Here is a 26,831-nt window from a genome sequence, read left to right on the forward strand (position 1 = left end):
AAAACTATAGTCTGTTTCTGCTTCACATCCTAACTCACCTATACTGTACCTACCCAGCCTCCCATTGGATCCCAAACCCCCAACCTGAGACACAAAGACCGGGATAAAACACAAAACATCACTCTGATGTAGTGCGTTGTTTCAAGACAGAACTTTTTGAAATTCATGTTTTGATGAATGCATTTACACATTTTCAGTTAAATATTAGGCATTTAGCTGACACATTTATCCAGAATGCAATACTAGAATAAGCTTGCAGTTCTTAGTTCACCAACACTGCAAGCAACAAACAGTAAGGAGTGCAAGGATCAAAGCCACTGAGTGCACTGACTATATTTATAACAAATATCTCTGCATCCATACAATGATTATATATAGAGAGAGAAGTAATAGGTAAAGACATTAAAGGACAATAGCAGCGTGATTTGAGGTTTTGCTCATTTTTTACATTTTCCATCCCGTTAATGTTAAGTGTGACTGTACATGCATGTGCCATGATTAAAGTCTGTAAGATTAAACAGAAATTAAAGCTTGATTTTACACAATTACTGCTTAAAATTGCCCCCCTCTTCTTTACTGAGAGTAGTATTTAGACGCCGTTTCAAAATTTTTACTTTGAAAAACAGCTAAGATGAGGGAAAAATAGCAAATATCTCATAATGTGATAAAAGTACTGGAAAACTGTCTATATTGGTGTAAAACAGTAAAAGTGAATGCAGGAAATGACCAAAAAAAACTTCTGTAACACTGGAATTGTCCTTTTAAAAGCCAGGGCGGTTTTATTTATTTTAAATGAATAAGACCAGAGCATTTTCAGTGAAAGTAGAGGAGGAGGACATGGGGTGAACCTGCATACTGACAAGGTCCTTCCGTTATTGGGGAGTGGGGAAGGAACAGAGTGGTGGCCAGGTGGAGAAATGGCCAGCTTTGGGCTTGAATTTCATATGAGATGCACGTACACATAAGCAGATACGCAGGCAGCCAGTGGGGGGATTTGGGGAGGAGTGGACCTCCAGGATCGGGTTGTGGCTGCGATGTGGACCTCACACCATAGCTGTTTGTCAAAGAACATATCTAATGCAGCTTGGATGTAAAACCCATAGTAACTGACTGTGTTTTGTCTGTAATATCGGTTTGATTCCACCCTCTTCACCTCCCTGTCTTGAAGTCCTCTCCCACTCCAGATTAAGACCCCTGACATTCTCCTTTATTGCCTCCATGCTGTAATTGCTCTTTGCCATTTTCAACCCTGCACCATTTGTAAACACTTCATTACACCGTGGTGATGACGCTTGGTGACCACACCAGACCAAGATCTTTTATTGCTCCCATGTGTTTATGAGTTTCCCAAGGGCAACATGCCATTTTCTGTGGTCATTTTGAATTCTCATTTGCCTTTTTGGAGTTACACTACTTTTCAGAATCGTGATGTCACATTATTCCCTTGACTTGTCTCTAGATAATTCATTTAAAATCCCAGTTTAGACTGTAATGATCAGGAGCATTTTTGGGTGTTATGGTGAAAAAACATTGTTAGTGTAATATTTTTAATATTCTGGCAAATGACCATCTCACAGAGTGGCAGTGACCACCATGTCAGTTTCTGCCACGACTGTGATTATCCACAACTATGATATTTTCCAATAATTTTATTTGTCAGTGTGCAAAATCTCAAAACGTCCTGCGTGACCGAACCTCTCAGGTGAACTGGTTGCTGTGCTGTTCCTGCCATGCCTGTTGATGTGCCTGTGTGCGTGTTGCAGGTTCCCTCCTGGTGTGGTGGGCGTAGCTCCCGGTGGGATTCCCGGGCCGATGGAGGGGATGGTGCCCGGGGGAGTGCCCATCGCCCACGCTCTGCCCTCCGGCACCCATCCCTCACAGGCCCCCTCCCCCAACCAACCCTCCAAACACGGAGACCCCATGAGAGAGCACATGACCGAGCCGTAGGACTGCTGAAGCCGAGCAGGGGGCTAATACCCATGTATACTATACCCAGCAACCTACCAACACAACCATCCAACTATACGCTTGACCTAGCCATCTGAAACTACCAGCAGACTGCCTGCCGGCCAACGTTTCACACTTTTTTTTTTGTATGAAACAACCAAACCCAAGTGAGGACAAGTGGGTATCACACACATGCGCTGCCACTCTCAAGGTGGGGACTGACCGTCGAACTCATGCGCAGAAGATCTGACATTTTTTCCCCCTATCTGTTATCTTTTTTTGTTTTTCTTTGGTTTAAGTGATACTCTTGTTTTGATCTCTTTAGTTTTTTCGGAACATTTTACCAGGAGGTTCCTCCTGAGTTGTGGGACACGTTGACGATACCGCGTGCAGGACGGACATCCCGCCCCGCCCATCCTGCCTGGCTTACCTACCAAAGGGAGCGCTTGGAAGGACAATGACTTCATATATTACAGGACAAGCCTCCTTTCCCCCTCCTTCCCCATCCATTTCACCCATTTCAGCGCAAATGTGTCTGTGTTATCGTTTGTTGTTTTTTTTGTTTTTTTTTACTTCTGTTTATCTTATATTCTGTGTCCCTGTTGCAAGTGAATGATATCTGTCTTTCTGTTCCTCGGTGTGAGAAAATGAATGGATTTAAAGTTACACATATATTTAGCAGACAGTTAGGAAAAGTCAGCTGATGTCACCAGTGGCGTCAGCAGTCTCCATAGAAATCTGGACCCCATCTTTGCTCGTTTCTCACTGTCTTAGCTGGTGGCCCCTGAATGTAAAGAAAAGATGTGGGGCGATAGATGTGGTTTCCAGATCCAGGGAGAATATTTTGGCCTATGAAATAAATTGCCCTTTTAAACCAAAAAGAGAAAAAAAAACAGTAAGTGAAACAAGGACTGCCATTCGTAGTTAGATTTATATTGTATGTTGAGTGATAGTCACCTCAAGTAAATATTGCTGTTGTGATTTATCAGACTCTATTGAATTGAACTGAAGTACTTATAGCATTTGGTTGTTATTAGGAGAACGCCACCTAAAATATTATCTGTCCACATCCAAAGGACCTACATTGCAGCACCAGCTAGCCAGCCAGTCAGGTAGGAAAGGGTTTGGAAAAAACAAAAGAGTAAAATCTCTTACTGACTCAGGAAAAAAAAACAACTAACTTTTGTCAGATGTATCTTTTCTCCCCCAAATCTGTCCGAATCAGAACAGAAACACACACAAAAAAAAAGTCTGGATTATTGCTTTTCATGTCTCCACCTATTTCTCCATTGTGGTATTTTTTATATATCAAACGTATGTTTTTTGATGTTCAAGGTTTTGCAGTCCTGTTAGATTTGTATTGCCTTGTTAAATGTTCTTATAATCATAGTCTTATGTGAACCGCCCTCTCCTCCTTATAGTTTCTTCTTTGTTTTCTGCTCTAATGAAAGCCAGCTGCAGCTCTCGGAGGCATCGCGCCCTCAGTGAGCAGCGGCAACATCCATCCCTCTAGACCCGTGACGTTAGCAAGAGAAGGCTGCTAGCAGATTGTTTGGTTTTTAGTGTGAGTATTTGTATTTGTTTCTTGTACAAGGTGAACATATAGCATACAGTGCAGCTGAAAACAATAAATAAAACATACTGTTCTAATGACAGGCTCTGTGGAAAGTTTGTGGGGATAAAGGAATACTCCGCTTCCGTTGTAATTCATAGGCAAAGCTTTGACTGCAGTTTCACCGCAGTGTAACAGATGTTGTTGGTCTATTGGAAAACATCAAAAACACATTTAACAGGCGATGTGAGGTTTTTGCAGGACAGAATTCTCTAAACTATCCTCATTTATATTAATTACATGCTCTGTGTGTACAATATTTATGGAGATTTCTGTCCACAACTCTATAACTCCATAACCTTCAATTGACCCTTTTTTATTGAGAAAATGTATTGTCCACTAGAGGCTGCTACAAACCCAGATGAAGGTTGTCAGTTTAGAAACTTGTAGCTCATTGTAGTCTGATATTTGATCTTGTAAAGATAAAAGATATAGCTTATTATATAAATGATTCATTTATTGTGAATCTAATGGCCACACCAAAGACAGAAAACTATTAAAATGGCATAGTTAGCCAGCTTTTACTGCTGACTTCCTTTGAAAACGGGTGTATTTTACTGAATTACCATTGAAACATACAGCACATCATTGGTATCCAAGGAAAATCAGAGAGGAAACATTTTAGTTGGACATTCAAAAAGGTTTTCCTTTATTTTTTCCTTATTTCGCCTGTCCTTTGTGATACACTCTGTATAGTGAGGTCAGGCCTAAATCCACAAACCATCATAGTCACAGCTGCAACTATTGCATAAATACAAAGCAACATACAGGTGATGCTCAAAACATGTGTATGACTAGAATGAAACACACAAAAAAGAGGTTACAGTACGCAATGGCAAGAAAAACCAATGAAAACATCATTCACGGCAAAAAAGTATTGACAACTCGTGGGTATTTTTTTTCAACTTTGGTTTTATATGTTGCAGTCTCTCACAAAGACCTTAATCAAAACTTAAAGATGGTTTCACATAGGCTAAGGACAAGAAACAGGCATTACAGAGGAGAACTGACATGTACCATGAGGGTGAACTTGACAACATATACTATAGGAATAAAGGGACAAAGAGGAAGCAGGAGATAACGACGAGACAAGTGTGACTCTGGGTTTATGCCGACAATGAATGCGTCTCACTCTCACACGCACCTGCAAAGAAAGCACCAGATTTTAAACATCCAAATGAGGTACTAAAATCACACGCAACAACAGAAGTAAACTTTTCACTGATGGTCGTGGTTGTTTCTTTCCTCACAGCAAGAATGTTTCTGTGCAACATAAAATGTCTTCATCAAGATTGAAAGAATAAATGACAAAACCACAAAAAGGAAAAAAAAAAAACAATATACAGAGAATCAAAGCTCTTATTAACTCAAATAAGTTCCCAAACAATAAATATGTAGAATAGGTTTGGAGAAGAAAAAACACACACCCACACACACAACTTTTCATTCCAACCAGTCTGGAAAAAGGTAAACTAAAGATCCAACATGAATGATCTGTGTGCTAAACCTTAGTGACTGTAGCTTTGACTTGAAGAAGGAAAACCTCCCTTTCAAGAGCTTCATATATGACCTTTATTCAAGCAATTATATTTATATAGAAATTTGTTTTTTAATAAATGTGCAGTGCTTAGTAATAAGGATTAAAGTCATATTTATTATTACACAATCTCTGGTTTTCCAAAGGGCCTCCTGACCCAAAGATATGATATTGGCTTTATCCCTGCCCATCCAAAAACAAAAAGCTAAACAAGCCAACTCTTTTACAACTGGAAAAAACATCAAAAAAGAACAGTAATTTGGAAGTGTGCTTTTGTCAGTGCCCATAATAAACTGATATAAAGTGTTGATTTGAATCGATGCTGGTATATTTCCTTATACTTCTTTTTTTTTTTTAAACAACCACATGCATTTACATCTATGGATAAAGACTCCTTTTTTTTACATTTGAAAACCAAAACAAATCAAAAGGTCATTAGCATTCGTAAACTATGATCCTTTATTTCTCCGTCATCCCCAGATCCGTGTTTGCAGCAGTGGAGTTTCTTTGTCAGTCTCGGGTTTGTCCGGGTGATGTGTTGAATGCGTTTTACGTGTATGTAAGAGTGCCGGTGTGTGTGTGTGCTAGAACGGTAGCAAATGTCTTCTGCCAGAAGTGGGAGGTGGGTGGGGGCTTGTGGTTCCCTGTCCTCTCCTGAAGGCTTTCACAGTTTGTCCGTGTCAGGAAAGGAAAAAACAAAAAACAAAAAAACAAAGAAAAACTGCGTGGGAGAGGGGGAAGAGTCCTGCCCCCGCGGACCGCCTCCCCCGCTCCAGTTTTGTCACTCGTCCTCGTCGTCCTCCTCCTCCTCGCCGTCGGAGAGAGAGGCACAGGGGCGGATCTGCCGGTAGCCGTCCAGCCACTTCTCCACCATCTGGGTAACCAGGGGGTGGTTGCGGCGGCGCGAGCTCTTCTGGAGCGCCACCAGAACGCCGCCCTCTGTCACGCAGCAGTCCAGCCACTCCCGCAGCAGCTTCTCCTGTTGCTCCTCATTACCCATCTGATGGGGGGGGGGAGAAGGAGGGGGGAGGAGGGAGAGAGAAAGCAAAGGGAGGGAGGGCGCTGTTACATCTCATTACATATGACCATCAGAGGGAGACATATCACTAGTCCGGACATATGGTGTCAAAAACAAATCAAAAACATTGTATTTATCATCATTAGCTATAGACAGGCTTATACTGCTGAATCCTAACTTTATACCAACATAATTGTATAGGAGCTTCTCATTGACAGGTCTAGATTTAAGACTGAGCATACTCATCTTGAACCACCAATCTATTATGTTTGCAACCTATAAAGTAGTCTTGTCACAGATGGTGTTTCTGAAAAAATCACTTGCACATCAAAATAAGTTTATGCTCATATGAATCACCATCGATCATTCTCTCCTCTCTTCCTTCAGTAAACACACTGATCTATCAAATCATGAGCAAAAATAATACAAAATTTGCTCTGACCAAACCATCAGCAGAGAATTTTCACAACGAACAAATAAAGACTGGCGATGCCCAGACACCGCGGGGGCCCTTACCTCCTGTGCTGAGAGGAAGTGAATGTGAAGCAGCTTCCTCTCGCTGTCGACCAGCGGCAGGAATGTGACGGTGACGTCGTCGTCCGTGTTGAGGTTGGCGCCCGCGCCGCGATTGTCGAAGCCGTCGTTCTCCATGGCCACCAGTGCTGAGAAGTGTCCCCGCGTGTAGCCCAGAGCGATGGGGCTCTTCCAGCAGAAACTCTGCTCCCACAGCAGGGGCAAGTACACACCTGGAGGGAGAGGGGGAGGGGAGAAAGACAAATCAAGGGTTTAGAGCAAAAGAGACATTTTCCAGGAGAGCAAAAACAAAAGTGTAAATGATTTTTTTTAATCAAAACGTAAGTACCATTCATGCTTTTACAGAGATTAAGATTCAGAAAACTGATATTCCATATAAACCTATTTGTTAAATGGAGGGGTTTGAGCAAAAGAAACGTATGTGACATTTTCCTAATTTTCCAGGAGAGCAAAAACAAAAGATGATTTCATCATTTTTAATCAAAGCGTAAGAACCATTCAGGCTTTTACAGAGATCAAGATTCAGAAAACTGATATTCCATATAAACCTATTTGTTATTTAAAAAGTCAACATTAAAAGTTAGTAGGGACCTAAAAACTTTTTCACACCAACATATCTCTTTTTGCATTGCAAGTGACACAACAGAGATTTGTAGAATTTGATTGTGATCAGTCAGTCATGTTCATTATATTAACAAAATTTTGCTGTAATAAATCCTCAAGGTGGATCAAACGTAAATAAAAGAATAACTAAGACTATATAACTTGACTGTATACGTTATAAGTTGTTCATGGTATGCTAAAATGATCTATGCAGCATCACAAGTTATCACTGTATGTGTTGAATAAAGTGAAATGTCTAGTAATCAATAAAAATGAACAATACAGACAAGGTATCATATTACACTATAATCCTTGTCATGCAATGTGATTCAAAACGAGTCAAGAACATAAGACACGAGTGCTTAAAATTCATTTGAAGTTACATAATCAATGTTAATGTAATGACATGGTAATATTAGCATTGTTGTGTAATTTACATTGGTTAGGCCTATGTGTCCAGATTCCCCCATCCAAGTTCTTAAATAAGCAGATTGATGACATATTGATTACAGTTAGAAATAGTGGATGGGTTCATTTATACCATGAATGAATTCAAAATAATTATAATTAATTCACCTTTGGCCTGCTCAAGTTAGCATGATTGTTATGAGCTAGTGCCAGTTGTGCTGGAAAAGAATAACTGGAAAATCTGCTTCTCAGTGCAAATATGCAAATCTCAAAAATCTGCTCTGCATCTTCTTTTGTGTGACATTTTAGCAGCTTTAGCATTGCTGTGTAGCCATACTCGTCACTCAGTGCAAAGAGGGCGTAAGTACAGATCATTATAAAGTTTTCTTCAGAATGGAAGGGGCGTAGCTAAGTGTTATTATGCCCTTGTTGCACCAAACATTGTAGGGTTTTCACTTGAGTCTTTTTGTTTTTCCCCTTTATTTAAGCTTTCCAATTATATATAAATAATTTCCGGCCAAAATGTCACATACGCCCCTTTTGCACCAAACCATCAAAATGGTAGCAAGGAGAACGGAGCAGATCTTGGGTTAGAGTGGAGGCAAAATCAATAGTATGAGGAAAGAGGAAAACTAAATTGTCAGAGAAAAGGGACTATTAAAGGGGACTGATGGATAAGGAGGAGAAAAGAGAAGTGAGAAGTGTCATAACACACTGACGTCCAAGTCTACGGAACGAGACGAACGCTGGTTATGCTACAAGCAATTTGCCAAACACAACACAGACTGTATTGGCGTTTCCCATTTCTTCAGTTCCATAATACACAAAGCAGTACACACCTCATGACTACCACTGTAACTGAAACCACAGTTGGGCGGTCTCTACAACAGCTACTCTCTCCTCCAGTCTCTCTCATAACAGTCTACCATTGTGTTTTTACTGGGTTCACCTAGCTTTCTGCCCCTCCCCTCTCCATAGGCGCCCATATGCAAGTCTTCCCCTCTGTCTTTTACTCCGGCCCCTGGCAACAGTAAATCATTCTTCCATCAGGCAGGCATTACCACAAGCGGCCGGCCCTTACAGAGCACTTTCATCATCCCCTACACAGGCTCACTCAGCAGGCAAATTAAAGCCAGACTGTTTTTACTGGGAGACTTAAAGGTGGACCCCGCTCTCTGCACTTATTGGATTGGATGACTCGGGTTGTGATGGTTTGCATGTGTTCAAATTCATGTGGATGTGCACATGGAACATGGTCCTGCATTGCAATGCACTCCTGGAAGGGGAGTGTTTTTTAGCAGTATTCTTTGACTGGTGTGTGCTGAAGTAGCTTTAGCAGAAACATGTAATATTGAGTCATGCGATACTAAAACGCCCCTTAAATGAAAGTCACTGCACTGATATATGTTGTACTTACTGCCAGATGAGTTCTACTAGGAAAGAGAGACAGAATGCCAGCTATGTCAGTTATGCAGACACATGCAAGCTTGAACTACTTCACAATGGGAGTCAAGTATTTCTAGGCCCAGTGGAGAGGAGCTGCAGAACACAACTACTGCACTCATCCCTGATGTAAACACCTCTCTCCCATGTACAGACACCACAGTGAACAATATCTGATCAGAACCATATTAGGCCAAACAGTCCCACTGCAGCTATCCCCGTGTAAAGCAAACACAAGATGCTCACCTTGAAAACGGGTGTACCCGAGTGTTTCGCCACGGAAACTTTTGTAATACTTCACTCCGTAGACGATGATTGGCCTACGAAGTATGTGTGCAAGAACGAAAATGTGGGTCTGCTCCAAGCTGGCCCCTGGCTGCAAGAGAAAATACAACACAGATGAAAAAAGGCACAGAATGAAAACCCGGGGGCGGTGAAACTACAAAGGGAGGAATTAGGCAAGATTCTTGAATTCCATCCATTCCCTCTGCAAAGTTCCCCCAGCGTACTCACAGCCAAATTCTTAAAAAATAAAAAAACAACACAATTACTGTACTTTCACACACCCCATGGGATATAATGACAGCCCGCCCACAGCCTTTGTTGTTACAAGCCGCACAAGGCTTGAAATTAGTGCCCTCTGTTACCAGTTACTGTGGTGAGTGAGAATAATGGTTGAACAGCAGTGAAGTGCTGATGATATGCAGGATGCACTTTCAAAGGGCTTTACAGGTTTTCCTATACTATGCCAAGAGCAGTATAGCTTCTTGCATAATTCATACATCATTAGCGTGTCACATTTTAGCACATTACATTGTTGACATAAAGCTCCTGTCCTCCCTATTTAAGAGTGTGTGTTTGCATGCGTGCTTACGTTCATGTGCACGTACCTGACTAGCCAGTGAGAGGATGAAAGCCCAGTCTTCCTGCCACTGTTCCTCTCGGAGTGAAAAGTGCAGGCCGAAACTCTGGGAATACCACGACTCCCACTCCTTCCAGCGTGTGTAAAACCTGCAGACCAGACAATAACCACACACACACACTTTTGTCAGTGACACTGTTTGACCTCCCTGTGCAGACAGGCAAGTGACTTGTATTCGCCACATTCCTCCATCTCTGTTGTGGTTTTAGGGTGGATGGCAATTACTCAACATATCTAAACAGTAATTTTCTCACTGAAAAACCCCAATCTCTTAGGGCAAGACATGAGTCAGACAAGGCTATTACTTACACATACAATCAGTCTCGGGGCTTATGTTTTGTCTGTGCTTCCAACTTGAAACTAGAGCAGGAGTTTGTATAAATCCCCTCAGAATTCTGTCTTCTCAAACCAGACTAATGCTCTAGTCTAAGTCTCTCAGTCCCAGACGATAGTCTCAGTCCTCAGTATAAACCTGCAATCCCAACCTTGGACTCCGGCACTATATCCCAACCTCTAAACTACATGTCCTTTCCCTGCCCAATGATGGGCAGGGAAAGGAAAAAGCAAAGTGTGAATATGGCAGACTGTGGTGAATTTGTTAATGACCTAAACATCTACTATGGAAGGTATGATGTGAGAGACCCAAGAACAGGCTGCAGTACTATCTGCAATCAGATAGGTAGCTATGAACCTATTCAGCTATCTGAGAGAGAAATAGCCACGTGTCTCTCCAAAATCAGACCCAACAAAGCCCCTGGGCCTGATGGTCTAAGAGGAAGGGTGCTTAAAGTATGTTCTCACCAGCTTAAAGGGGTTGTCACTCAGTTGTTTCAGACTCTGCTTAACGGTTGTATTTTCCCAAACTCATGGAAAAAATCCACAATAAGACCTGTGCCTAAAGTCTCTGGAGCAACATCTTTTAAAGATTTTAGACCAGTCGCACTCACCCCACTTTTAGCTAAGTGTATGGAGAGAGTAGTCAGCACCCATCTTATGTCCTGTCGGGAATCAAATCGCACAGGGGGACAGAGGACGCGACTCTCACTATAGTGAACCAAATAGCTAGACACCTACAACAATCAAAATCATTTGCTCATGTTCTTTTCATTGATTTTAGCTCTGCTTTTAACACTTTGCAAATTGACACTCTTTTAGAAAGACTTTTTAAGATGAACGTGAATGGTGGTCTCATTCATTGGATTAGAAGCTTTCTAACTGACCGCCCGCAGAGAGTTTTGATGAACGGGGTCTACTCAGACAAGCTTGTTTTAAACACTGGGGCACCACAAGGCTGTGTGCTGTCACCACTGCTGTTTTCCATTTACACAAATGAAATGACTGTTCACAGCAGTAATGTCAAGCTGTTCAAATATGCTGATGATATGGCCCTTGTTGGCCTTTTCCTGAAAGACAATGCCATACATGAGGAGGCTTACTTTAGCCAGGTCACTGTACTGCAGGACTGGTGTCGGGCAAGTAAACTGGAAATGAATGTGGCCAAAACAAAAGAACTTATAATACAAACAAAACCAAGGGGAACCAGTAACATCCTCCCTGTCATACTCAATAACCAGCCTGTAGAAGAAGTAAAACATTTTAAGTACTTGGGCACAATCATTGATCAGACCCTAACTTTTAATGAGAACTCAGAGAGCATTTTTAAGAGAGCCAACCAGCGATTGTTTTTAATCAGGAAGCTGAGGAGCTTTGGCGTTAGCCAACACATACTTGAAATAGCATACAGGAGCCTGGTTGAAAGCATCTTATCATAACAGCTTGGTACGGCAACTTGAGTGTATAGAGCAAAAACAAGCTCTCCAAAATTGTTAACATTGCAGGGAAGGTGATTGGCAAGTCACAAAAACAACTTTGCAATATATTTGACAGTGCTGTACACAGGAAGGCTAAACATATAACTGCAGATACCTCACACCCACTACACTCAGAGTTTGAGCTGCTCCCGTCTGGCCGTCAATTCAGGGTCAAGTCTTTTATTCCCTATGCCATACAGGCATTGAACACAGAATGATTGTATCAGGGAACACTTGTATTTTATAAGATTTGCTCTCTGGTATTATTTATATAACCTATTTGCTGCTACCTGCCCATTTGCACTATTGTATGTTGTATATTTGTATGTTTTAATGGTGTGTTGTGCTATGCGTAATGTATGTACTCTTGTTGTACTTTGGGAGAAGCCAAAGACAAATTTCCACTGAGGTGGACAATAAAGTCAATCAATCAATCAATCAATGTCCAAATCCCCAATATAGTCATGCAATGCTAAACAAAAGCAACATGCAACTTCAGACTCTCGAAAATTAAGTTTCTGACCTCCGAGACAGAAGGGGAGTTAGGATAGTCTACTGGTCAAAGAGAGCATCCCAATACCGAAATGTCACATTCCCTGAAACATGTGTACTGTCAAAGTGTCCTTGAGCAAGACACTGAACCCCTGCCTGCTCACTTATTGCAAGTTGCTCTGGGTAACAGTGTCAGCTGAATGCCTAAAGTATGAGGATAAAAAGGGACATGGAAGTTTTGTCACGGTAGCCTAAAGCTGCACAAGGCAAAAAATACACCTGTCTCATCGCTCTAAATCACATATTTGGGCTCTGACAGAGAAGAGCATGCCCCAAATCTTCTCTGCACACAGGAAGAGACAAAACAAAATTAACAGCGAAATACAAAACTTTCTCCTAAACAACAGCGAATGAGCACTCCACACAGAGAGAAAGCTGGAATCACCAACAACAGCTGAACCTGCTGCCATGTCCACCCATTACTAGCCACTATAAGAAGAAATTTAGGTCAGAGGAGGGTGCAGTTTTCTGGTGTCACATTACATGATTTCTGGGTAATGAGGTTTCGAACTCAAAAAAAAAAAAAAAAAAATCTCCTGCTGCCATTTGGGACTGCTAAAGTGCAAAGTTGTCTAGCACAACTTTAAACTGGGACGTTAAAAATTTGTACTGTGCATTTGTTGCAGCTACCCTGAAGTCTCTGGTGACAAAACTGTCCTCCTGTCAGGTCAGAAACTTCCCAGTTCCAAGTTGTCTCTGGTACACCACCAGTCGAATATCCCTTTCATACTGGACTAGTGACCCCAGTGTGAAAGAGTCAACACAAGTAAGTTGACCCTGTAAAACAACCCCTGGTTTGAGCATTGAGACCTGGGTGTGAAAGTTCAGTGTCTGGAGCATCATGTCATCAGCCACGTTGAACACAATGTAAACATGCCTGCTGCTGGACCCACATAGGCCATAATATCCCTGCGTTGTGTGTGAAAAAGGTATAAAACACCTGTCCCTAACCCTAGTCCCCGGTCCCCAGGCCTCACCAGTGAGAACAGTCGTGCAGGCTGTCATGGAGGGTCTTGCGGAGCACTGAGTCCTTGTCATAGATGCCCCAGGTGGCTTGCAGCACGGAGTCCAGCAGACAGTCGCCGGCCGTGCGGTTCCACAGGGCGTACAGTCGGCTATCTAACCTCGTCCCCAGCTCCAGAGACCAGTTGATGATGGGAGACTCCTCTTCGAGTTCTGAACGAGAGGGAAAACAAGTTGAGTGGTGTTACTCGCTGCTTCAGTTGGAACTAAGTGCTTGACCTCAAGAGAACAGACTGTACCGAGAGAAACACGCGGTGGCGGTGTGGGGGGCAGATGATGAGGCCACTGTTTTTTTTACAAGTTACAAGACAGGTGGTGGCATTTGAAAGGACTGTGTGGTCCAGTGCAATAACTACTATATCCACACCTGTCAAACTAGCTTTGTCCTAGCAGTGAGACAAAACTATGAAGGTGATCTCAGGTTGTCTGTCTTGCCTAATATTGGACTGCTGTACACCTTGGCCTGGCTAAACAGCTTAGACAACTAAACAGGACAGCTAAGAAAGGGAAAGTTAGAGCAATGTGGGAAAAAATTGGCTTTTATGTGTTTTTTGTGTCTGTCTATGTGTGTGGGCTGGGAGGAAATACAATCATTCAGCGGGGGGATCAGAGAAATCCCTAAAACTCAATTAGCCTGATTGACGCAGGCGCAAGTGGCACACACGATAAAGACAGACTGACTGGCAAAGTGACAAGCAGGCAAGCAGAACACCCTGTTGGCAGTGGGGAAAAGACCTGTAACATAACACTGTTAGTATCTGGGAGCGTTTCCATTATAGTATATGAGAGGGGGCTCCACCCGCTTGCCAAGCCACCAGACCACCGTTGTCATCTTGGATCTGGTTTCTTTCTCTCAGAGCAATTGGCATTTATATTCAAGCACACCCTAGTAGTAGTGCCTGAAATAGCATTTGAATGCAAGAAGGGGTATTACAACACTAAATCATGAAGTTGATGTAGTAAATATTCCACCTTTCTGTACATCTCGGTCCAGCACCTCATCAAACAGTTTTTCCTGAACTGTTGGGGGCAAGTCCTCGATGTCTGCAAACAAAAAAACAAAAAGAGCAGAAAAGAGTGAGAGCTACTCAATTGATCGGAGAGGCTCACAAGAAGAGATACAGATGCAGAAAGGGTCAAATCTTTATTTTATTAACATTTTATTTAATGAAATAAAAGCAAGGCATAAAAGCAATGCTTCAAATAGGAAAGTGAGTCCATCTCAACCACTTGATCTGCACACGCCACCTTCAGGTTGAGGTGATTAGGTTTTGTGGTTGCAGTACTCTCTACTTAGGCCTGCATTGGAACTGAAATGACTGAAAAGGCCAACTAGAAAATGTTTCTGCCGTGGTCCATTTCAACTCAAGCCATGTTTTATTTTGTTCTTTCTACAATAGCTACTGCCTTTCTCTGTGTGCTCGGGGCCCTTGACAACAGTAGCGTATTCTTTAGCTAAAATAAATGAATGCATTGACTTTGTGGAACTGAACAGAATGGCTTTCTATAGTGGCCAGAAGCCAAGGTCCGCATTGTGCTGAATACTCTGCATAACAAAAATCCTTAGCTTAGCTACCAGCAATAGACTAGACCACAATAGCTATTCCGAACAGTGAAATTCAACAGAAATAGCATTGTGTGCATGCAATCTCTCATATTTTGCACAGAGACATTGGAAAAATGCTAAATATAATTTTGTTATGAGCAAGAGACATGCATTGTTGGCGGGCTAGTATACTCAGTATGCACGAACAATATCTAAACAGGGAGCCAGAGTTGGCCTCCAACTCCAGGCAGTTGGAAACAGACAACCGTAGCATTATGTCTCTTCAACATCCCAACAACAAGCAATTTCATATGCCAGAAGTAAACAAAACAAGCATTCTACCACACACTTGGCAAGCCAATGGGGACGGGTAGTCTGGATTCTTGAGCTACAGAGCTGAAAAACAGGCTCCGTTGATACAAAATAAAGAAACTACACAATGACAGCTTTGGAAATTCATGATATGCTGATTACCCCGAGTGCTATCTTGACACCTCCGTGTCACAGACTTGGCTTGGTCAACCTGCCTGGAGATCATAGCCTTTTGCTTTCAACTGATAAGATTTATGTTAAGAGGCCCGTTATCTGACCATCTGATGCATCGTATGATTAGGAATGTCTTTCAATCACATGGTCTAAAAAAACTGTCAGCTATCTTAGGAGTGTTTGCCTTTAGAGGATTAAGAAAATATTTAGGGGTGACCACTGATATAATAGGCCTAAAACCCAGATGTAACATCTTCAACGTGCTCCAATAGGCTGGGGAGCATCCTCAGTTGAAGAGGAAGCCGAGGAGAGGCTGACCTGCGGGCAGGGTGAAGGTGACCAGGTCCGTGAGGAAGTAGCAGGTGAAGTCTCCCTTGCGCTGGTGCAGAGAGGCTGCCACCTCACGGCGGATCTGCTCCGTTAGCTCAGGACACACCATGGCCGGGATACACTTGGCTGCCTGTTGGGACACCTGCAGAGAAAGAAGAAAGAAGGGAGAGGGAAAGCAAAGGACACGTGAGGCTTGTGTTTTTCCACCCTTATTTATATGTAGACCAATGCTGAGCAGGCTAGAGGATATTTAATAATAAACTTTATATAGCCTATATAGCACTTTTCAAAACAAAGTTACAAAGTGTTTTACAGAGTCAATAAGCTAGTGATAGCTGCTGAATTTCAATTTGAGTACTGCACATACGTAAACAAAGTGGCTGGAAGTGAATTTATTGCACTTTTGGACCCTGAATATTTACAAAAGCCATGCAGGTAGCTGAGTCAGTGATCTGCCACGACAGTCAGGTCACAGCTAACTTTACTCACTAATCCAATCTAGGCTATCTCTAAGACAACAGAAAGGGTTCGAACGTTTCAGAAGTCTTCCAGCAGTTCTCAGCTATGTGCCGTTTTCGGGGCATGTTTCGATTGAGTGGATGACACTCAATGGCCCCTCGGATAACAGTGGGACAGTGATGGAGCGTGAGAGCGAGGGAAGGTTTGAATACAGATAATCTGGGATCATAGAGCTGGGATCACAGTGCTGACGGCAAAGCTGCAAGAGATCTCAAACGTGCACATTGCAGACGCACACACACAATCTCAGTGAGCCGTGTTGCTAGACAGTGTGATTGACACACCAGTGAAATTTAACATTTCAAGATAACAGTTGTTTACCAAAATCAATAGACAGAACATAATCAGTGTGTATATAGGGGAGGCTATCACATTGGAGACCAGGATGTGAAAGTATTATATAATCCATAACTCCTTAAATCTGGCCTCCTGTAAGCAAGACAAAGAAGGAAGCACAGGCCGATGAGTGTGTGGCAAAATTCCAGTCCCATTCCCCTCTGCTATCCCTTTTCCCTTGTGACTCCTCCCTTTCGACCTCATAGGATTTTGTCAGTAAATGAGTTAACAAAACAAAGCTGCATCATCTCTGACGCAAAGCAAATACTACTGTAATCATACCTTAATCTAACCTTTCAAGGACAGTAATAGAGGGTTAGTTAAGGGCAAAGGATGGGTTTGTGGTTTACACAGTAAGCTGTGACATTTGGGCCTAGTCAAACCTACACACTCGTCTTGGGTACAATGAACAGGAAAAGGAGGCATTCTGTAAAGCTGCCACACCCTTGTGAATGGTCCTGGCCAGTTTTTGCCAAGGTTGGGATTCATGCTTATGGTGTGGGGTTTTGAGGTCAAACTGAGGCTACACCGAAAAGAACAGAACTAAAGCCACAATCACACTGTGTGCTTTTTGCCATCTTTACGCTGTCCCAGACAATTTTTTTTTACATCGCTGACAAAATCTTTCATCATGAACGATGATCAGCAGTCTTGGGTTGTTCAGTGAGGCAGGGTCACAAACGGCTGATGAAGTGCCTCTGTCCTGTCCTCAGTCCTGTCCTCTGACAAAGGTCTGGTAGTGTCAGAAATTTTGAGGCATACTCCTGCAGTATGCCTAACGGGTGCTCCGGGGTGCTATGAAACTCTAAATTAGAGTGCCATGCTAATAACAAGTGCTTGTTTTTGCTTCCACAACACATTTTGAAACCACAGGTTGGCGTGTCGTTGGCTGACAGAACCCAGCCTCATCTTTTAACCAATCGCACAGTGACGGCAGAACAGCTTTCAACTCACACAAGATTCTATCTCGATCACATTGCAAAATCTGACATACAGCTTAGACAGTCTGTGCATGGCTTAAGCTGAACACTGGGCAAAGTGCTGGGGCTATGTGGGAGCGGGCCTCATATGGCCCCATTTAAACCTACCAACCAAACCCCAATGCAGCTTAAAGATCCATCTGGATTATTCCTACATAGGGCACCAGGTCACATTTCAACACACCTCAGTGGGACTGGAAATGGTTTAAATAAAATACCAATGGGTGCATCTTGGGAAAACAGGGAGACAAACACATACTCACATACTCACACAGACAGCTACACCAATAAATAAATCAAGAACTCCTCCCAAGTCTTTGGCAATATATATAACCCACTGTTTTTTCTCTCCCTCTACAACTATGTGAAATATTCTCGTTATGTCTGCTGACTGTGGAAATGATTTTGCTCCTTGAGGACAAATAAAGCTCTCATGTAATCTACAATCTACATGGTAGTGTTTATTAAAAGTGGCTGGGTAGAGTCTTGTAAATGCATCAGGATTTTAAATGGAATCATAGCGTAAATGGGATCAGAGTTTGAAAGGACCCATTTCTGTCAGCCCATAACGGGGAGAGGTAATGTCAGACACTACTTGATGGGAGAAAGAGTAGGCTTATCCATCCATTGGTTGCCCCCACTGACCTCAGTGAGCAGCACAGCCAGCATGTCCTGCCTCTGGAAGCGGATGGCTAGGTGCACCAACGTGAAGCCGTCGTCAAACGCCGAGGGCCGATTCAGTAGGCGCACCTCGTCTGATGTTAGCTGCCGTGCGATGTCGCCTCCCGACGACTTGTAGGCCTCCACAGCCGCCAGGTCACCCTCCACCACACCTATAGATAGAGAGGGGGGGAGGGGTCATATTAATAAATACCTGTGTAGAAAAAGAGGACATTCTGTGCCCAACCAAAAATTGTGTAAAATAAAAAGATTGGAAAGTGCTTAATCTCTGTGGGAGTTCGAACAGCTCCAAGACTTCACTGACTTTGAAGTCAAGGGGAAAAGGCAATTAGTGAGACACTTAGTAATCAGTTTTTTATCTTTGGGCTGAGATAGACGTTAGCATTTGGGTTGATGGATGTGTCAGCCTAGACAGATGGAGCTGGTGGCAGTTTTGTTTTTTACTTTTTTGGTGGAGAGAGCAAATACTAATTAACTGACCAAAGCAATTTAGGTCAACCACCAGCATACCAGCAAAACAACTGACCTATCGACCAAGGGAGTTCAACCCTAGGAGAAGTGTGTTTGTATACACTAGAAAACAGATCACAGCCTCTTTTGCATTCAAGTCTATAAGTTTTACAAGCAAGGCATCACTGGCAGAAAAACCGACCCATCACTAAACCCTTCCCATTGAACACAGACTGACTGACTTTAGAAACCATGGCCTTGAACATTTTTCATCCATGGACTCACACACATTTGATATTCAGACATTAACTGTTTTGTGTTTTTTTATGTAAGGAGTGAAAAAGGGTGAAGTGATGAGTTCATGCAATAGTGATGAGCTATCCTGAGAGGCTAGAAGATGTGGATATTTAGACCAATTCCTAAACCAAAGCAATACACTGATGAATATCTCCTGAGAATGAAGTTGTGTAGACGGTTACATAATCAGCTCAACACAAAGAAAACTATGTTTTCTAAGGTTTCAGACCAATTATTGCCTCTACCAAAGGGAAATATATTATATGCACTTTGAGTAGGCTATAAAATGAACCTCAGATGAAATACTGATCAAATCAGTAAACAGTGAGATAAATCCAAAACTATTAACTACTGGAGGAGAATAAACCTCCAAGTGGAGAATAACTTTCAGTGCTACTACAAGCTTCTCAAAATTTCTCTTTCCATTTCTAGCATATACATGCACATGTAGTAGTCTCTCGTACATTAGACAGCATTATACACTGTTAGTCTTTTGTTCTCACGTCAAAAGACCACACACAATGCTTAGCTGCATAATCTGTGTGTGAGTGAGAGAGAGAGAGAGAGAGAGAGAGAGAGAGACATGGAGTGGGTGGGAGGACTTGCTGTGCCATGTGGAGCTGGCTAGCACAGTGAGGGATGAAGAGAGAAACTACAAGATAGCAGCGCAGTGTGACGGAGAGGGCTCACAACCACTTTCCACAAAACACTCCATTAGTGTGGGTGTGCCTATAGCCCTGCAGTCAGTACTGTACTCACAGATCCTTTGGAGAATACAAAAGGCAAATACGCATACAGGCAAACACTTCAAGACAGACAGATGAGAGGGAATAGATTGGGCTAAAGTGACGTTGGTCTTTTTCCTCCACAGTAAATATTCTATTCTTTCAATTGCTCGGGAACACCAGAGGGTAATCTGTATCAAAGCGGGATATTAACACCAGACACCAGACAAATGCAGGTAAATTTTGGCTGTGGCTGATGTACCAGCCACTGTGACAGGTGGACAAAAGAAGCTTCCTACCCTGCCCTGTGTGCTTACTCTGGTAGTAGCCTAAAATTGTTTGGCTAACTCAAAGGACCACCCCGGTTATGAATTAGCCTAGACTTGGCTTACAAAAACAAGCTAACAAACACTGCCAACAGTCTCTGCTCCCAACAAAAACTCCTTCCTCGCCCCTCTTAATCTTCCCCATCCAGTCCAAATCTCTATTTGATAGACAGCTTGTAGAAGCTTTTATGGGGGAAACAATTTTGAGTGAACTTCTCTTTTACAGGAACACAAATCAATGAAATAAGAGGAGTACAGAAGGCTGGATATGTGCTGGCCTGTCTGCTGGTATTTATATAGGAGCTCTTGACTCTGATTGATCACTGAGCGAAGGGCAGGCTAGCAAGAAAGCCCCTTCAACAGGGCTGTCAGCGGCAGTATAGGGAGGGAACGGCAGCAAGTCTCTGACCAGACCAACAGTCAGCAATACTGCCTTCCTGACAAGGCGATATATGCATTAGTACTGGAGCTCCCAATTGTTTTGACAGATTTCCAACCTGTGAGGCTTGGCACCATCTGACAGATTTTCTCCACAACAGAACTAACGTGTGACAAGTGAGACGTGAGAGAAACTCTTCAGAGAAGAGTAAGAGGTTGAATGCCAGCTACACACAGAAATGCATAGAATTTATTGCCTGGTTCCCGACTTCTGAATCGCGACCTGCCCACTCTTCAGATTTGTCGAGTGATTCAGAGAGTCTGGTGTTGCTCTATTCAACGGCGATTTCTCGATCAGAAAAACGATCGGACCAATCAGCACCTTTGTGGGCGGGACTAAAGTTTCGTGCAACGTGTTTTTCATTGGCGTTTCGGCAGAATAATATTTGTTGAAATCATTCCTTAACCAACATATTGTCTTTACAAAGACGATATTTTTGTCAAAAACGACCAACATTCTTGGTAAAGTTAGTAAATACGCCCAGCATCAACTGAAAATAACATCAGAGCGGCCGGATACGTCAGTCACTAGTGATTGGTTCGGGGAAAATCAAACTCCCCACACAGAAAACGGCTAACAAGGAGGAAATGTCAGACTGAATAATGAAGTGGTAACGAAATAGCCATTCAGTCTGAATATCAGGCTATAGAATTTAGTTAGTCTTAGTTCCTCTCACGGTCTCTCTCCCAAGTAGACTAAATTTGAATGGAGAAATTTAGGTGGGGGGTGGCACGGCGGCTCAGTGGTTAGCACTTTCACCTCAGAGAAAGGACTCAGGTTTGCTTGCTGGCCCTTTCTGTGTGGAGTTTGCATGTTCTTCCTATGCTGTGTGGGTTTTCTCTGACCATGCTCCGGTTTCCTCCCACATTCTACGGACATACAAGTCAGGAGGAAACTGCCCGCAGGTATGAATGTGAGTGTGAGTGATTGTCTAGCTGTATTAGCCCTGTGATGGACTGGCAACCTGTCTCGGGTGTTTCCCTGCCTTCCGCTCATGTATGCTGGAACATGCTCCAGACCCCTGTGACACTGAACAGGAATAAGCAGGTAAAGAAAATGAATCAATTAAACTATCAATCAATTAAATCTAGGTAGGAAACACAACCCAGACCAGGTCACTGCTCTTGTTCTAAATTGACTATTATTTTTGATGTGCTGACTGGGCAGAACCTTGATAATCCAAAGACGTTCTTCCAGAGAAACTAAATATAGCTTAATAATTTCTTCATTATATGATCATTTAATGTTTTTTTGGTGAGGCTAGTATAGGGCCAGGAAACTGGGTCACATTAATTCTTCTTGCTGACACTTAGCCAATATCATTATTTGCTTATTTCATTCATTCAGCAGTACCACATAGATCTAATGTAAACACTCTCTCTGTCCCTCTAGAGGGGCAATTTGCAGCACACCTCATCCTGTCAATGAAAAGTCTCTTCAACTAGTAAAAGATGAGCCAATAAACCTGCAGTGACACAAACGGGTGGGTTGTTAAAGAGAGTGAGAGTCCTCTCAGTGAACCAAACAGCCTGTCAAAGGGGAAACTTGTGGTTCATCAAACTTACAACTCCAGAGCCTCAGGTTTCAGGAACGATCAGGCCGATGAGGCCCATAACATAAAATCGTTCCCACATAATGCAATTCAATGTTTATAAAAGACAATTTTACAGTGTGGGGGTAATTATTAACCTATGCCTATGCTATGTTAAGGCTTGCCTTTAAAAGCAACCTACTGAAAGCCCCTCCTTTGAAAAGAGCACAAATCTGCATATAGCTTAATAACGAAGTGTAGGAAAGTGATGCATTGGGTCATTGGGTTGAAAATAGATTATTGTTTCAACAAGTAAATGCCCACACAAACAGCCATGTAACATGTAAGCAACACCAGTTGAGTGTATGTAATAGGGCTATGGTCATCCACACTGCAGGGGCGAAGGTCAGTGCTGATGTGCAGACTTGTTTATTTTTGACTTCTGCTGCACCAGTCAAGCTATTTTTAGTGCAGCAGGTCCCTTCGGCAACTAGGCCAGCCACCAGAACGCTGGGGCCACTGTTTACAAGCCTGTATGTGTGTGTGTGTATGTTTGTATGTCAATGACAGGGAAACCTCCCTGGCAACAGAGGACAGGCTCAGCCGCCTCTCCTCAACATAACCAAGCTACGTACCCCCTCTCAGACTGTATCCTCTCTGACTGGGTCTCCTCTGCTTCGAGGGACATGGGGGAAATAGAGGGGTGAATCTAATCAGATAAACCAAGCTACGGCTTGAATATGCTAAAAGGGATCACACTCACCCACATCACTGACATTCTGACCAGACTAGCCTTGGCCCCAAGAGAACAAGCCACACAGACAGAGGATTCCACCGGGTCACACGCAATAACAGACTCAGTATAGGACTAGCAGCTAACTAACTACAGGGAGCATTCTCCGACCTTCTGACCGGATGATTACTCTGCTTTGAGGGATGTAGCAGCAGGGAAAAATACCATCCAACTCTTAGTCACCACAATGGCTACACTGGGCTGTCAAATATGTGCTGGGCAGTCAAATATGTGCTGGGCAGTCTAACATAGGAGAATATCTGTCAAAGCGATAGAAGTTGAGTGGGTGTGTTGAACAAACTCTATGTACAGCCCCGGTGAAGGTAGGAGAAAGAGCTGTGCGTGATGGTAGTGAGAAAAAAGCAATTGCCAGCTGTTCCCAGAATGCTCATGCTCCCTCCCACTCCTAGCTCACCAGTCTACAGTGTGGGTGGCCGGACGCTTGCTGCTTGTGCAGGGAAGGTTTTCACTAGCTGGCTGCAGAAGATTTCTAGGCATATATCAGCATCAGTAGGAGGCAAACCAGAATCATCTGGACTCTGCTATATAATAGGATTGCAACTAATAACCTTGCAGATGCTAAAGCCATAATATTCATTCACACATGATTTGAGAAATCCCATTTCACAGTCACACTGTGTTGCTCTGTTTCTAGTCCATTGTGTCATATGGGTCATATGGGTGACTCAATACCCACCTTCACAACAAACAAATTGCAAAGAGGACAGGTTGAATATTTTTTTAGTTAACATCATCCCTTCTTGCAACTCACCAGCACAGGCATTGAGGAACAACCAATCAGTCCTTCTCATCCTGTTCTTAATCTGCTTCAACTTTTTGAAGTCCACCTCCAGCTCCTCTTTGCTCCCGATCCCAGCCCCTGATGCCAGTTCGATCCTCTGAAAGTCCATGTTTACCTCCGACTCCCGTTTGGAGGTCGGAGGAGACCTCCTTTGGCTACTGCTGCAACCCCCTAACCCACCTACCACACCGACCACTCCTACCCCGCCCACAAGCCCAACAACACCCCTCCTATTGTCCCTGTCCTGCTCATTGAGTATGGAGGGAGGTTGCTGGCTCTCAGGCTCAGACGCAAGTTCGATAGGTTCAGCCAGCAGGCTGTTCGGCCTGGGATGGTCGCACACCACGCACTTGAGTGCCTTGGGCCAGTTCTCGTAAGTGCAGGCAGTGCAGGTCCAGTGCTGAGCACGGGTGTTGAGCCTGTTACGGTCATTATATTCCTCACAGGGGTCCGTAGGGGTGGTCGGGGGAGCGGAGCGGTATCCAGAGCCTGAGGTCTGGGGTGACTCTGTGGGGCTGCGTGGCTGCTGGGTATGATGTCCTTGATGGTGTTGCCCATGCTGCTGCTGCTGAGCCTGTTGCCTCTGGCATAGGCACTGGGTGCAACGGATGGCACGAGGCCAGTTCAGGTAGGTGCACATGTGGCAGGACCACTTGCTACTTGTCTCGGGTACGTCAGCAATGCGGACGCGGGGTCGGGCACTGGAGTCAGGACAAATGAGTAGGCTGGAACCCCCCTGGGGTGGGCTGTTGCTGTGGCTGAGGCTGGCAGGGTCCCACTGGTGCCGACTGGCGTCCAGACCAGGGCTGCTCTTGAAGGGCTCCTCAGTGATGATGGCACCCCCGCTGGGCCTCTGAGCACGACACATGGTGCACTTGATGGCTGAGGGCCAGTTCTCGTATGTGCAGTATTCACAGGCCCACTTGGCACCCAGCTCGGTCATCGTCGCGCCGCCGCTGTGGGAGGCTTCCTGCCGTTCAGAGGGGCTCTCAGCTCGGCAGTTCCACTCTTAAGGAGATCACACAGGCAAGCAGGACACTAGGGTGGGGAGAGAAAAGAGGACATTTTACACAACACTTCTGCAAAAGACCAAGTACTCTCATAATAAATAACGGTTAACAATACAAACAAAAAAACTTCAAAGAGATGCTTCTGTATTCAGACAAAAAAGAAGGGGTGCTTAATTTTCCAGGTTTTCAGTGGTAAACCTCTCCAACAAAGTACAAAAACCAAAACAAAGCGTGCTTCACTACCGCCACCTGTGCAGCTCAACCTCTGGGTCATTCATTGTCAAACACTGTCTGGCAAGCCCAGTAAGGGAAATACAGCAAGACTAATGTAGCACCCGCGTTCATGTCAACCCTGCTCAGAAAGCTACAGTGCTGTGTACTCTTGACCCGGTACTAATGTGTGGCAAAGTAAATCAAAGCCAGCGAGAGGGAGTCTTTTGTGTGCAGCTGAGCCTCACAAAGCAAGGTGCCAGGACAAAGATGCCTAGCCTGCAACGCAATACTGAGCTTCTATGCCCTGTAAAAACTGACACTGCCTTTAAACACACAAGTTACAGATACCAAGGAAATGTGCCATACAACCGAGCTGGGTAACAGGAGACAAGGGCAGATGAAACCAGACACCTAACAGTGAGGCGCGTGACCGGTAAAGACCCTTACCGATGCATTGAGATTGAATTCGCCCCAGAGCCTCTTACATACATATGAAATTTAATTATTCAAACCAAGAGTGCCTGTGCGCTCTACTGTCTACAGACAAGGTCTTACAAAACCATTTGATGGAAGACTTTCTGACAGAGCAAAATTAATCACATATCTGTAGCGAATATTATTTGCTAACAAGAGTGCTAACTTAGCAAACTATACTGTGTGTGCTGTTTATAAAGGCCACCTGGTGTGAATAAGAGGCTGGTAATCCTAACTGTGGAAACGTATGGACGCAAAGTGACATGTTTAAACTTACTTGGGTTAGCGAACTAGCTAACCGTTGACGTTAGCTTGCTACCACAGCTCAGCCTAGATGAGTTATTGATAGTGCAACTGTGTTTACACCACGCCTCTAAGTTTACCAACATAACGTCAACACAGTCGTGAGACACGACCCCCAGAGTTGCTCTTTTTGCTGGCAAGATTAACTTCGACCAAAAAATACTGACCACACAGAGACCTTGCCATGTTTACACACAAATCGCGTCCTACTGGTTAACGTTAGCTGAGCATTGTTCTGATAATGTAGCAAGCTGTTGCGTTAATTCATAACATTCGTGACACTGTCTAAAATAAACTACAATATGCGCAAATTTTAACGTTAATTCACATAGATGGTCGTCGACTTTCTTGTGTTGGTTTTCAGCTAACGTTAACGTTACTTACCTAACTAGCGATAGCGTGTTAACGTAATAGCTCCATGGAGCGAGCTAGCTGACATGACAACTAACGTTAGCTACTTTCGTTCGGTTGCCAGACAGGAATTACAGCCAGCTAGCTAGCGGGTTGCTCGCTAATGTTACAAGATTATGTTTTGCTTTTCTCCGTTGGTAATCGGTTGAGAGGCCCTTGTCAAATCTACGAAACACAAGATGGTCAGTTAAATCCAATCCGTGGCCTTACCTTTGCCTTCCTGTGTTTACACTCCTCAGTTCCCAGCGCAACCACAACAAACAGAGCTTCCCCGACCTCCCCCCAAAGAAACCCAATCCAATCCTCCTCCGTGAGTCCCGAAGTCAGGCTTCTCTCACTTGGTCGATAGCCGCATATTTACGTTTGTGGGGCTCCGTTTAGCTGGGAGTTAGAGTCCACACAACGGAGCGACAACCCCCCCTAGTCCCTCAGCAGTCTACTTTGAAGCTTTAAATCATTTTTTATCCCGATTCCCAAACACCGAGCTGACGGTCTTTAATGGCGGCACAAGGGAAACAAGCGAGGTAGGCTAGGCAGGGCTAAAAAACACACTACGGAGCAGATAGCCCTCGGTCCTGTGTTAGTCAGAGGCAGGATTTACCACCTGAATCTGCCGGCCAAGCCGATTGGTTCGTTTTTCTGTATCCCTTCACACTGACCTATCAGATTCTACGTCTCTCATTCCCAACTGTTAAAAGGTTTCATCAAAACTGTCTCGGATGTTACAATAATAACTGCAATTCAGTTTCAGGAATCTTTTCTCCTATTC

General features: G+C 43.6%; 2 protein-coding genes across 5 annotated transcripts in view; one reads left to right on the forward strand and one right to left on the reverse strand.

Moving 5' to 3' along the window:
- ctbp2a (C-terminal binding protein 2a) overlaps positions 1-3,597 on the forward strand; it is a 41,041-nt gene extending 37,444 nt beyond the window's left edge. For 3 of the 4 annotated variants that reach the window (XM_078288815.1, XM_078288812.1, XM_078288813.1), the window contains exon 9: positions 1,764-3,597. In XM_078288815.1, coding sequence (XP_078144941.1) covers positions 1,764-1,947 — 184 coding nt within the window. In that variant the 3' untranslated portion in view covers positions 1,948-3,597. The remainder of the gene's footprint in view (positions 1-1,763) is intronic. The other variant, XM_078288814.1, reaches the window with a different exon arrangement.
- A 502-nt stretch (positions 3,598-4,099) lies between these two features.
- zranb1b (zinc finger, RAN-binding domain containing 1b) lies at positions 4,100-26,585 on the reverse strand. Its single transcript, XM_071911675.2, has 10 exons — positions 26,273-26,585; positions 23,622-24,689; positions 18,253-18,440; positions 15,761-15,914; positions 14,383-14,454; positions 13,365-13,563; positions 9,993-10,113; positions 9,349-9,478; positions 6,631-6,860; positions 4,100-6,096 (listed from the first exon to the last, which is right to left on the reverse strand). The coding sequence occupies exons 2-10, from the start codon at positions 24,592-24,594 to the stop codon at positions 5,878-5,880; spliced, it is 2,286 nt and encodes a 761-aa protein (XP_071767776.1). The 5' UTR covers positions 24,595-24,689; positions 26,273-26,585; the 3' UTR covers positions 4,100-5,877.
- Between the last annotated feature and the right edge of the window lie 246 nt (positions 26,586-26,831).

Source organism: Centroberyx gerrardi, chromosome 15, assembly GCF_048128805.1.
Source record: "Centroberyx gerrardi isolate f3 chromosome 15, fCenGer3.hap1.cur.20231027, whole genome shotgun sequence".
Taxonomy (NCBI): Eukaryota; Metazoa; Chordata; class Actinopteri; order Beryciformes; family Berycidae; genus Centroberyx; species Centroberyx gerrardi.